Source organism: Bidens hawaiensis, unplaced genomic scaffold, assembly GCF_021521415.1.
Source record: "Bidens hawaiensis isolate Kalapana, Puna unplaced genomic scaffold, B.hawaiensis_p1.1 tig00046293_1, whole genome shotgun sequence".
NCBI classification, from domain to species: domain Eukaryota; kingdom Viridiplantae; phylum Streptophyta; class Magnoliopsida; order Asterales; family Asteraceae; genus Bidens; species Bidens hawaiensis.
In genome coordinates, this window is record NW_027498271.1 from 93,620 (window position 1) to 106,476 (window position 12,857).

The 12,857-nt window shown below is 33.5% G+C and overlaps 2 protein-coding genes across 2 annotated transcripts; both read left to right on the forward strand.

The window, feature by feature from the left end:
* The first annotated feature begins 231 nt into the window (after positions 1 to 231).
* Positions 232 to 3,332, forward strand: LOC143596372 (phosphatidylinositol:ceramide inositolphosphotransferase 1-like). Its single transcript, XM_077075162.1, has 11 exons — positions 232 to 452; positions 547 to 636; positions 822 to 908; positions 1,474 to 1,542; positions 1,636 to 1,716; positions 2,084 to 2,155; positions 2,247 to 2,304; positions 2,393 to 2,495; positions 2,613 to 2,708; positions 2,781 to 2,940; positions 3,036 to 3,332. Exons 1-11 carry the CDS (start codon positions 420 to 422, stop codon positions 3,114 to 3,116), a joined length of 930 nt encoding a protein of 309 aa, XP_076931277.1. The 5' UTR covers positions 232 to 419; the 3' UTR covers positions 3,117 to 3,332.
* A 1,807-nt stretch (positions 3,333 to 5,139) lies between these two features.
* On the forward strand, positions 5,140 to 8,512 carry LOC143596373 (fructose-1,6-bisphosphatase, chloroplastic-like). Its single transcript, XM_077075163.1, has 4 exons — positions 5,140 to 5,643; positions 7,065 to 7,289; positions 7,778 to 8,284; positions 8,376 to 8,512. The coding sequence occupies exons 1-4, from the start codon at positions 5,230 to 5,232 to the stop codon at positions 8,445 to 8,447; spliced, it is 1,218 nt and encodes a 405-aa protein (XP_076931278.1). The 5' UTR covers positions 5,140 to 5,229; the 3' UTR covers positions 8,448 to 8,512.
* Positions 8,513 to 12,857: the final 4,345 nt, after the last annotated feature.

The following is a 12,857-nucleotide window of genomic DNA, read 5'->3' on the forward strand; positions in this document are numbered from 1 at the left end:
GGACCGAAACCGAATATCGGAAAACTTAGGGCGGCTCAATGTATAACCAAAAAACTAAACTCTCTTTTTAATATGTTTTATTATAATTATCATTATTTGTCTCTCAACGGTCTCTCCGTGTTCAACTCGCGTTTCACTCTTGAAATCCATCCTTAATAAATTCAACCTATTTTTTTTTTAATTTTAATAATAATAATAATAATAATAATAATAATAATAATAATATAATTATTATTCCATTCCATCTCTCTTTCAATTTCATCCTAATCCTCTCGATTCAAACCAATTCGTCAATCGAAAACCTAAACCGCTCTCAGACTATTCGATTTGACATATTAATTTTCGATAAATAATAAATCGGTTTCCGTTGATTTTGAAGAGCGATGCCGATGTGATATGGCATTGGCTCTCATCATACGATGTCGCTTTACATTCGTCGCGAATCTTCTAAGGTATTATTTTTATTATTATAATTGTTAGTATTCTCTCTTAGATTTAGATAAAGTGATCAATTTATGAATTGATTTGTTATTTATTTATTATTAGCTTTGGAAAAGAATTTGTGCGGAAACTACAACCGAAATTAATCTGCTGGTGGAGAATTGGAAATATATTCTAGGCGGTTTGATCTGTCAGGTTTGTTTGATCGTTTTCAGTACTCTTAATTACGTTTCTTATTTGTTGGATCAACTTACCTGTACGGATCCTTTACCTAATCATCTTTTTTCTTCGTTATTTTACACTTTAATAGGTTAATTACCATTCATATTGTTGTATGATGTTTATCATACTTATTCTTTGTTTCGGTGTATTTTCTACAGTATATTCATGGTCTAGCAGCTCGAGGAGTTCATTATTTTCATCGTCCCGGACCGATTCTTCAGGATTCTGGCTTCCTTTTGCTGCCTGTAAGTATAAATTAGGGCTCCATTACTCGTTACGTTATGATCAGATGCAAACAGATTTTAACGTGACAAGTGTAAGAAGCATCAGCGTAATCATTATTACGTTATAAGAAAATTAACTAGAGTTAAGAGTTGTTTAAAACTATAGCATACTAATATTTACTCTAGTGCGCAGTTGTTAAGAGCAGCGTAGTGAAACGATGATCCCACACTATCTTATGTATAGCGTGAAATAGCGGCAATTTGGGTTTTCTTTTTCTATTTTTTTAAATATTAAAAACTGAATTTTTAGGCATTTTAATCGACCAAAGAGCACCGATCTTCCCTAATATGTTATCGCTAAACATCAAATAGCACCCGCTATTTCATCGCGTAGCGTGTAGGTAGCTTGTCACTATTTACCGTTTTCCATATCAATAACTCTGCTGTGGTGTTAAGCATTCTTACTCTAATGCTTCTTAAACTTGTCATGTTAAAAGTTGTTTGTACTAGATATATATTTGTGAATGTTACAGGGAAGATAAAGTTTTTAATCCTAAATATTTGTGAATGTATGTATGGTTTATAGGAACTAGGGCAGGAAAGAGCATATGTCAGTGAGACCGTATTCACATTTGTCTTTTTATCCTTCTTCCTGGTAATCTATTTAATGTAATTCGTTAAAGTAACCTACATTGCATTTATGATTGGTATGTACATTTTGTCCTGATCCAGTGTTGTTCTGGTACAGTGGACCTTCCATCCTTTCATACTCAAGAGCAAAAAGATCTACACAGTTCTCATATGGTGCAGAGTTCTTGCTTTTCTAGTTGTAAGTGGGAATTTGTACCACAATTAATGCTTATGTTTCTGTGCTTTTTAGTAAAGTGAGATAACAGTGTACTGAATTCAAGGACACCCTTCAACACTGTCACATTGTTATGGCTGGTATTTATTTCATACACATGATTATGTGGAAGAACACTATAATAAACATTTGACCAAAACATTGGTAGTGTTTGATAATTTGACCGCCAATCGCAAGAAGACATGTGGTAACTGGTAACATTTGCGCTAATGGTGGTTGTGTCTAGTATCGATATTGATAGGGTTTCCTTTTACTAAAAGATTTTGTAACGGTTAAATTGTTAGGTTAAAAAAAGACTAATGTCCATTTTGTTAACATATGTGTCGTGCAGGCTTGTCAAATTCTCCGGATCATAACATTTTATTCAACTGTACTCCCTGGTCCAAATTATCATTGTCGCGAGGTATAATATTCTCTACTAAATCATTTGTTTGTTTTCTCTATAAGAATCTTTTTATTTGTACAATCAAATGAAATTTTGTACATGATTGTAGGGTTCACGGTTTGCAACACTACCTCGTCCCGATAATCCTTTTGAAACTCTAATAATCAGTAAGTTGTATAATTTGTTTCTTTATAATAATCTTTTTGTTGCTAATGCATTTAAGTTGGTTTCTAATGTTAACATCTGAACTTGCAGTTCCCCGGGGCGTTCTTTATGGTTGTGGGGATTTGATATTTTCGTCTCACATGATCTTTTCTCTCGTATTCGTGCGTACGTATCAAAAATACGGTAGTCAGAGGTAAAGTTGCAAACTTAACGTACCTTTTTTAACAACATTAGAACTATATTTACTAAATTATTGGCTTGATAAAGTAGTTTTCATAACATGCAAACTTCTTTTGATTTTTTCATGTAGATTTATAAAGCAGTGTGCCTGGTTGGTGGTTGTGATACAGAGTTTATTAATTATCGCGTCTCGTAAACATTACACAGTTGATGTTGTTGTGGCCTGGTAAGATAACGCTTCAACACACATGCAATGACCAGTTATGCAAGTCACTTATTATTATCGTTATTATTGCAGGTACGCAGTTAATTTGGTCGTGTTCTTTGTTGACAAGAAGTTGCCAGAGATGCCTGATCGCAATGCAGGTGCCCTTTCCTTACCTGTTAGCAAGGATGGCCGAATGAAAGTAGAAAACGTTAAACTCGTGAATGGAAACTCTGGAGATCCTGTAGATCGGGTAATTATTATGACTTTGGATAAAATCTATAAGATAATAATAACAATATTAATGATGATATTAACTAAACGAGTATTATGATAATGGTGATATAGAGGTCGAGAAGTCAAGCGAATGGGAAGGCGAATGAAGATGGTGAGACCCTACTACACATTGAAGTACTGGATGGTGCATAACTAATGGAAATTCTCAGACCGCTAAACCCTGGTTTATATCTTTAAGTAAAACTTTGAATTGGGTGGTTGTTCTTTTGATTTTGATTTAGATTTTAGAGTAACCTTAGTTGTATTATTAAGTTGGTGTTTTTTTTTTGTTATTAGTATATTTTTTAAGTTGTTAATTATTTATTCTGCTACTCATTTTAAGAAATATCAAATGTATATGGTTCTACTACTCTCTTGATGAATCTCCTATTTTAATCTTCATTTTATATTTGGATACCCATTTTGATAAACTGTACAGTCTGTACTTGCACGCCCCATGTGCACTCGCTGGTAGTAAAATCAAAGTTAAGTCTGGGCAAAGTTTGCTTGTGACCTACCTTGCTGTGAACTAGAATCACGTTTCCTTGAACCTGTCACTTCTTCACACAACAAAAATCTCAATATAAAAAAACCACTAAAATAGAGGGGTAGATGAGTTCTGTTTTTCGTTCTTTCTTTTTTTTTTCTTTTTCTTTTTCTTTTTTCAACTTAGATCTTGAGCTTGACTCGTGAGCTTATGTAAGTTTGAGCTCGGCTCGTTTATAATATTCTTTATACGTGCATTTGCAGTTTTAGTTTGTACATGGTAACACGGCATATATTATTTAGTTATATACTTATGTGTCATAGTTATATTATGTACACGCATATCAATAATGTTCATTATATTTATATTTATAATTTTAATAAAATTGCTACATGTAATTAATATGCTCGTTTAGCCTTGTGAATTTAGCCAAGCTTTGGAAAAGAAGCTTGGGCACAACCTTGCTTTTTGTTAAGAGCATCAATCTAGGTTCGTGCTCGGACTCCTTTAAACATGGCTCAAGCTCACGAGCAGTTCGATTGGTTTACGTATCTACTTATAGAAATCGATTTCCAACCGCCACATAATTCAAAAAAGGATAACAACATAAATAAATTGGTATTTAAACTATGGTTTGTGAAGTGTAGTCTTAAGGATCAATCTAAGGTCATTCAAGTCATCCAATTCCTAGCCACACTATTATCTTGGGCTGTAAATGAACCGAACCAGACAAGGCCTTATTCCTATCCGTCAGTTAAGCTTTTATCAGACATATGAAAACGAAATCCCGGCTCGCCTAAGTATGTAAAATAGAACACGCCTAACCAAACCGTGTCGGTTTTGGAACATTGGGAAGTCTCAACAATGTACTGCGTGCTCCCCAAAGGAGTCAAAACACGCCTTTCCACAAACAAGGCGTATCTCATAAACCAGAAATAGGGGAATCGTGAGGCGATACTTAAGTATAGCGTGATACTTCACCGCCACATATGTGGGCCAAACCATCTTTAGGGATAGAAAGAAGAAAAACTTGAGCATGTGGTGCTTGTAAACACTTAATAACTGCTTTCTGTCTACCTGTCACGTGAAAGTGTGTTTCCATTTCGTAAACAGTTACTAAAAAGAGCACTTGCCAGTGCTTGTTGTCATTTCATACATGCATAACTTCTCTCTTATCACCTTTTTTATGGTCAATATAATTTCTACCATTCACTCAGGTTAAAAAGATCAATATGCTCATTATTTGTTTTATGTACATAGAATCGTAAAACTGACCTTATGAACGCTGAGGCCGCTTTTAAATAACATAATAAAAGAAACTATTAATTTGTCTTTTCAGTTAATGTTTGATTCAGGAAAATGTACAACTAATATTACATTTTAACCATCCTTAGGCATCCCTACATGTGGTTTTAATATCAAGTATAAAACCAACCTTAATCTTATTATATATCTGATTTAATATTTCATATTTCTATGTATAAAACCACCCACAATATTTCACCCACTATATCAGGGTTTTTTAAGGGCCAGTTTGCTAGGCCTAAATGCTCAACTCAACCCACAATGTAGCCCAAATATTGATTCCAAAGAATATTTTTATAAATTCTAAAGGATCACAAATGAGTGGTGGATATCTGGGACCCATCATAACACACCCCCTCATCACCTTACATTTTCCATAACCCAATCTCAAATTTTCTTTATTTTTTTTGTATGATCGAAAATATTATATAAAATCCAAGAAAAACAGGAATCATTCCCTTTGGAAAGATAGCCATGGCAGCAACCACATCTTCAAACCTCCTTCACTTCTCAAGTTCCCACTCAATTTCACGTATTTCCCCTCTAAACACCACACTCTTTACATGTTCCAAGAGACCGTTGGCGGCTGTGGCTGCGACTGCCACCACCACAGGAAGAGGACGATGCATGGCGGTGGCATCCGAGGCTGAGTCAGTAAAGAAGAGAAGCTCTTATCAGATTGAGACGTTAACAAACTGGTTGTTGAAGCAAGAGCAATCTGGAGTCATTGATGCCGAACTTACTATCGTTTTGTCTAGCATTTCAATGGCGTGTAAGCAGATTGCATCGTTGGTGCAACGCGCTAGCATTTCCAACCTCACTGGAGTCCAGGGAGCCGTAAATGTTCAGGGAGAGGATCAGAAGAAGCTCGATGTCGTCTCCAATGAGGTTGGTTATATAAGTTCAAAACAAACAAACATACTCAGTAAAATCCTATTCATAGCAAACTATTTGTTGTGCCCACTTAGTAGAACAAACTTTACCCTATCTTAGAAGATAGAAATGCTCCTTCAGCGTAAAGTAAAACAGGGTTATATTATTCAGACCATGTGTAGTGGAGCGTTTTGAGCTCCAAAGCGCATCGTGTTACACAAAGCCTCTATATGAAGTGTTACCTCTTACACCAAAACATTTTACTATGTGTATCAGTTGATTTGACTTTTATTTCTGTTTATTTTTATTTAGTTTTTCTTACTTCTAATGCGGGACAACTTATATAAAAAACCAAATATCACGTTGCAAAGTGTTTATATTTATCTACACATTGATATTAAATGTATTAAATACAGTCATATAAAAAAAATACCCCCCCGTCCCATTAAAAATGTCATAGTTTGAAAAACACAAAGTTTAAGGTAGATTGAATGATTACTTTTTTTGTTTATCAAATGACAATAATGCCCCTGGAAATTGGATCCAACAATATTGTTTATTAATGCTAGTTGTGTATATTTAATTGTAAATATAGAAATTGGTTAATAAATTTTGAAAGTGAACATTTGTAATGAGACAAATAAAAAAGGAAATATGGGCGCTTTTAATGGGACGGAAAGAATAATATTTTAATATAAATATTTTAATATTACTCTGGTTTCTTTGAAATATATATCGAAATCTAGTTAAATTTAAACACATTGCAATGCTATATTCGGGTTTTTATAAGTTAAATCAATTGGTGCAACTAGTGAAAACCTTGAAAAAAAAAGTTTAATCATTAAAATTTAATAGATATAAGACAACAAAATTTTTTTTGCATACAAGAATTAATTCTATGATTACTGCAAGTGTAGTAAACTGGAAACCTAACCAGTTAATACGAAAAAATATCGGATATCGGTCAAGGACCGATATATGAGATATCGGTTATCGCAGTGAGATATCGGTGGGATATCGTTAATTTTAATATCATGTAAACTTCATATATATAACAATTTAACACTAATAATTCAGTATAGTCTCCTACCATGAACAAATTAACCTTTTGCAAATTGCAAAACACTAACAATCGTAGCAAAGTAAGAATTGATTAAGACTTAAAACAATATCATTGAACACTAAAAGTTGATAATTAAGACATAAAACACTAATATCTGGGTATCGGTGATATATCGGTCAAATATTGTCCAATATCGGACAATATCATTGATATCATCGACACCGATATTTTGAACCGATATTCTAATTTATATGTTGCCAAGGACTGATAACTGATATATCATTGATATTTTGGTGATATATCGGCGATATCGGCTACATAGCTGGAAACAATATGAGAGTTTTAAGTAGTTGAGAATGTGTGGATTGTATAGGTGTTTTCAAACTGTTTGAGATCAAGTGGAAGAACCGGAATCATTGCGTCCGAGGAGGAAGATGTGCCGGTGGCTGTGGAAGAGAGTTACTCTGGCAACTACATTGTGGTTTTCGATCCTCTTGATGGATCATCCAACATTGATGCTGCTGTTTCAACTGGTTCTATATTCGGAATCTACAGCCCCAATGATGAGTGTATCCCTGATATCAGTGATGACTCTACGGTATATTCTGTTTCTTCTCTACTCCAAATGTCTAGTTTGGCTTCTTAAACTAAACAAATCAAATTAAAATCTAAAATTGGTCATTGGCATGGCAGATTCAACCATTTTGTCACAACAAATCCAATATGATGCACGAGATGCCCTAGAAAAAAATGATTTTTTACTTAAAATAAAATGCGGCGTTGACAAGTGTCATTGATAGAAATGTTTGCGATAAATAAAAAAAAGTCAAATAACTGTTTTTATAATTCATATAATTTGGAAAGAGTAATTTTATTTTATTAATATCTAAGTCAAAATGGAAAATTTTAAATTTCCCCTAAAAGAAAGTGTTCATTGGACATGATCACATGAATATGATTTGTGACCAGAAACTAGAAAGTGTATATTAGTTATGCTCTAAGAAAAGAAAGTGTCCATTTATGTCCCGCATACATGTTAACTTCGAATTTGAAGTGATGGAGTTTGACCAAAATGTCAAAATGCAGCTAGACAGCGTTGAACAAAAGTGCATCATTAACGTATGCCAACCCGGAAACAACCTCCTAGCAGCGGGTTACTGCATGTACTCGAGCTCAATAATCTTCGTGCTCTCAATAGGAACTGGTGTATATGCGTTCACCTTAGATCCAATGTACGGTGAGTTTGTCCTCACTCAAGAAAAGATTCAAATCCCAAAATCGGGCAAGATTTATTCGTTCAATGAAGGAAACTATCAACTATGGGACGGCAAGCTAAAGAAATACATGGATGACCTAAAGGACCCGGGTCCCACGGGCAAGCCGTATTCGGCTCGGTATATTGGTAGTTTGGTTGGTGATTTCCATAGGACACTTTTGTATGGAGGGATTTACGGGTACCCGCGTGACAAAAAGAGTAAGAATGGTAAGCTTAGGTTGTTGTATGAGTGTGCACCCATGAGTTACTTGGTTGAACAAGCCGGTGGAAAAGGGTCCGATGGGCATCAACGAGTACTTGACATCCAACCAACCGAGGTACGCCATATGTGTTTACTTTGACTTTTCAGGTCAACTAGATGGTCTAGAACTGAAACTGATTTGGACTTTGGAATGTTGGTTTTTGCAGATTCATCAACGAGTGCCTTTATACATTGGAAGTGTGGAGGAAGTGGAAAAGTTGGAGAAGTATTTGGCTTAAAACTAAATGTAAAATATGAAAAAACAAAGTGGTAAAGAAGGGGGTTTGATGAGGATTTTGATGGGGATCTTTGTTTGTGTATTTCTCACCCAAATTTTTATTCATTTTTTTCTTATTCGGGTGTTTAAAGATCGAGGTCATTTTATGTTCAACTAATGTTACCAGATTAGTCATGCCATCACCGTATTAGTAAACGGAAATGTTTTCATCGGCTTAAAGGTTATCAACAGGTGGCCCGGTCCTTAGGGGGTGTCGGCCACGTCAGCTCACAAAATTCATCTTGTAAGCAAAAACAACACGCGCGCGCGCACACAGGATCATGATATTTTGATAACTACAAGGAACTTGTTTAAACCATCATTTTTTTCGTTCATATCTATTATGTTATCATCATCATCATCATCATCATCATCATCATCACCACCATCATCATCGTACTCAGTATATCCCACCAATAGCAAAACTATGGTAGGGTCTTAGGAGGGTAAGATGTAGACAGTCTTACCTCTAGCCCATAGAGACAGAGTATTATGTTCTAATTATACATATGAAAAAAAAACACATGCATCATTTTATTTCTTACATATTCGTAACCACATTTGCAAAAGATATGTGAACAAACGTAATCATCGGACCCATATTTTTTTGCAAATGCGGTTATACATATGTTAGAAGTCGACTTACGCATTTTTTATTTTTTAATTTTCGTGTTCTTAAAATCGATTGTGGGAGTCGTTTCAGTATCAAACAAGGTTCCGTCTTTTGATTGCAAGTACGGTTTCAAAATGAATGCTGATTGAGTTATGATTGCAAGAATAATAACTATCAAGACAAAACAGAATTGAAGGCCGGTAATGGACATGCCTGAGACTTACCTAAGACTTAATGAGCATTGAATATAACGACGCTTGATGGAGAGAGAACATTATACCTCTTAAATAAGACACTATACAGTTCTTATACACTATAAATATAAACCATTAACTACTTTGATCTAAAGGTCCAGATCCAGTCTTAGGAAACTCTCTCTCTCTCTCTCTCTATATATATATATAGGGTAAAGATCCTAAAAGAACATTTTGAAAATTTAGTATTTTGAGAACCATATAGAGCCACAAAAAAGCCTCTTAAAGAAATTTAAAAAAAATTATAAAAAAAACGAAAATATTTATTAAGTAAAAAAACCAAAAATTTTTATTTTTCATCCCGGTTTCATAAAAAACACCTTAATTATACACATATGTATATTTTTATTTAATCTCGATTTACATAATATACACATATGTACATTATCATTTATCTTAATTGTACATATGTGTATAAAGAATAACTGGTATAAAATTAAAAAATACGTATTATACTATAATTTTACTAAATCGATATTTTTAATTATTTTTAATTTTTTATGAAACTGAGATGAAAAATAAAAATTTTTGTTTTTTTTTACTTTTTTTATTTTCACTTTTTTTTGTTTTATAGTTTTTTTTATTTTTTTAAAAGAGTTTTTTTTGTGTTCCAAAATGGTTCTCAAAGTTCTCAATTTCAAAATAATTTTCACATTAAAAAAAGTTTTTTTTGTGTTCCAAAATTATTCTCAAAGTTCTCAATTTAAAAATAGTTCTCACATGATCCTAATTATACACGCGCGCACACACACACACACGTGTATATATATATATATTACGTTAAACATATTACGAGTTCTTTATTTGTATTAACCATCTGACCGTTATAGATGAAATATAAGTAAAACTAGTCAAAATAGCCACCTCTAGTTGTCACACTCCAACCCACGGCGAAATATGTTGGGGCACGACTGATTGCATAGTACTATAGTAGCTCACAAGACACTATTAATAATTGTGACAGTCACAAGTTAATTTATTTCCTAAATCAAAGTGTATCACAATAAAAACAATTCAACATACAAACTAGCTTTTTATTTAATAATTTTGAGTCAAACTAAATGTCTTCTTAAACATCCAACTTTTTAACTAGCAAACCTATAACACGTGTAAAAATAGAGTTTAATCAACATAAAGTTGAGTGAGCAATACACAAGTTTAGATATATAATTATATTGTAAATCAAAATAATTCGTATGTGAATATTGATGTTATGCTGCGTGTGAGTGTACATATAAAGGATGATTGATTTAGCTTTTGCACAAGATCGTGTTTTAAATTTATAAAAGTGATTTCTACTAAGACTAAACACACACAAAATAGGCAAGTGTACCTATCGTATATGTAGAATAGTATTGGTAAGAACCAAGTATCGATCCGTGGACACAAATGTTTCCAATAATGAATCTTCGTTTTAGTTTAATCGAAGAGTTTGAACCATTTTGGGGTTGATTTTTAAACTTTTTATGAAATAGGAATACTTATATATATATATATATATATATATATATATATATATATATATATAATATAGGTGACAAGAAGAGAAATTCTAAACGAGTAAATCAATTATATGAAGGTTACCATCTAAGATCGAGAATCCACTTCATGCATTCTTGATGATTATTAAGTAAACATGTGATAAACTTGCCTTAATAATATATGATAGAATAGTCCCCTCATTTCTAAGTGAACATATTCTATGACATAAAAGAAAGTAACATGCGTATTTTCAATTCCATCCTTGCTTAATCTCATACTACCACGAGAATGTCAATTTAAGTAGACAAGTAGTTTGGTAAAGTAGAACGATTAGGATTAACTTTGATTTCTCATATACCGATCCTAACAACTTCGGGTGATTGTAGTTAACTCACACAACCTCACCTTGGTTGATTTAATTAGGTTATAGTTACACATTCCATTAACATATGATTTCTTTAACTAGCATGATAACCTAAGCAATCGTGTTAACAATGTTTTTTAGAATTTTCAAAACTAGAGAAATAGATCATAACTTATATCTCATCATTTCTAAGTACAATATAAGGATCCATGTTTTATCTTGAATTAGTTATCAAGGTATTCTTTTTACCATTCCTAGTCTCCAAGAACATGAGTGAACATGAATGATTATTAGTCATCAACCTTGATGTATTGAATTAAATGATAAAACATTTCTTCATAAAATGATAATTGCAACATAACCATGTACTTTACCAAGCTAAATCACATTTTCAACATAATCATCAAGTAAAACAAATCTTCTTCATAGATTTTATATGGTAAATGGAGTTTAGCTCATAATGAGCATGGTTATGAACATTAAAAGAGATGAAGATAATAAACACATGATCAAACTAGAACAATCTAACAAAATGTTGGATGAATCTTCCCTCTTCAATGGTGATGGATGATGATGATGATGATGGATGATGGTAACCTCCAAGCCTTCAAACTCTTCACAATATCTTCAATATGAGTGTAATATGAGTGTTTTTATAAGAGAAACTCGTATAGAGATTTTCTTCAAGCACACTTGATCAATGCAACATGCTCCTCTATTTATAGGCAGTATGGAGAGGCAAGCACGGCCCCGTGCCTCAAGAGGCACGCCCCCGTGTCCAGCTGTCCTCTCGCATTTAATGCTCTGTCAGATCGTACATGCTGACTTACCACGGGGGCGTGCTACCTGAGGCACGACCCCGTGTTTCTAGTGATTTGTTATATTTCTTTTTGTGTTTTCTGAAAAGTGACCACGCCCCCATGCTTCATGAGGCACGACCCCGTGCCTGAGTGTCCAGTATTTTGTCTTTCTTGCAGTTTTTATGTCTTTTCTTGCATAGAGAAGCATGGAGGCGTGTCTATGGGGGGCATGGGGGCGTGTTCATGTGTTTTTTTGGGTTTTCTTTCATTTTTCTTTGGCTTTTTGCTTGTTTCTTCATTTAAGACTTGGGTTTACCTGAAAATACATTTTAATAAGATAAGTAGCTATTTTTGTTATATTATTTGATAGAAGTTACAGTTTTTAGAGATTATTTGATGCTAAAAAGATGTATATTTTTATATACATCAAACATCCCCACACTTGAACCTTACATGTCCTCAAGCAAGCTATTTATATATATTCTCTAAAAATAACAAGTTAGGACCATAGCTTAACATCCCCAAAAGTGTTCCAAGATAATGGGAACAAACTAACCAACTTTAAATCATAAGAGTGTATGTATTGATATATAAAAAGATGATTTGTTTTCATGAGCTTCTGTTCATGCAAAACGTCATGTACTCACATTGTTCACTCACACTCGGTTTTATATCTGATCATACCTGTGATGTATGTATGTGAACACTCTTAGTCAAGATGTAACCTGTGATAAATAAGCTTGTAACAAGTTCAAATCTCCACTTTTGTGAAGGGTTGCATGGATCAGCGTTGTCCATTTATGTCCTACATACATGTTAACTTTGATTTGAAGTGATTGAGTATGACCAAAATGTCAAA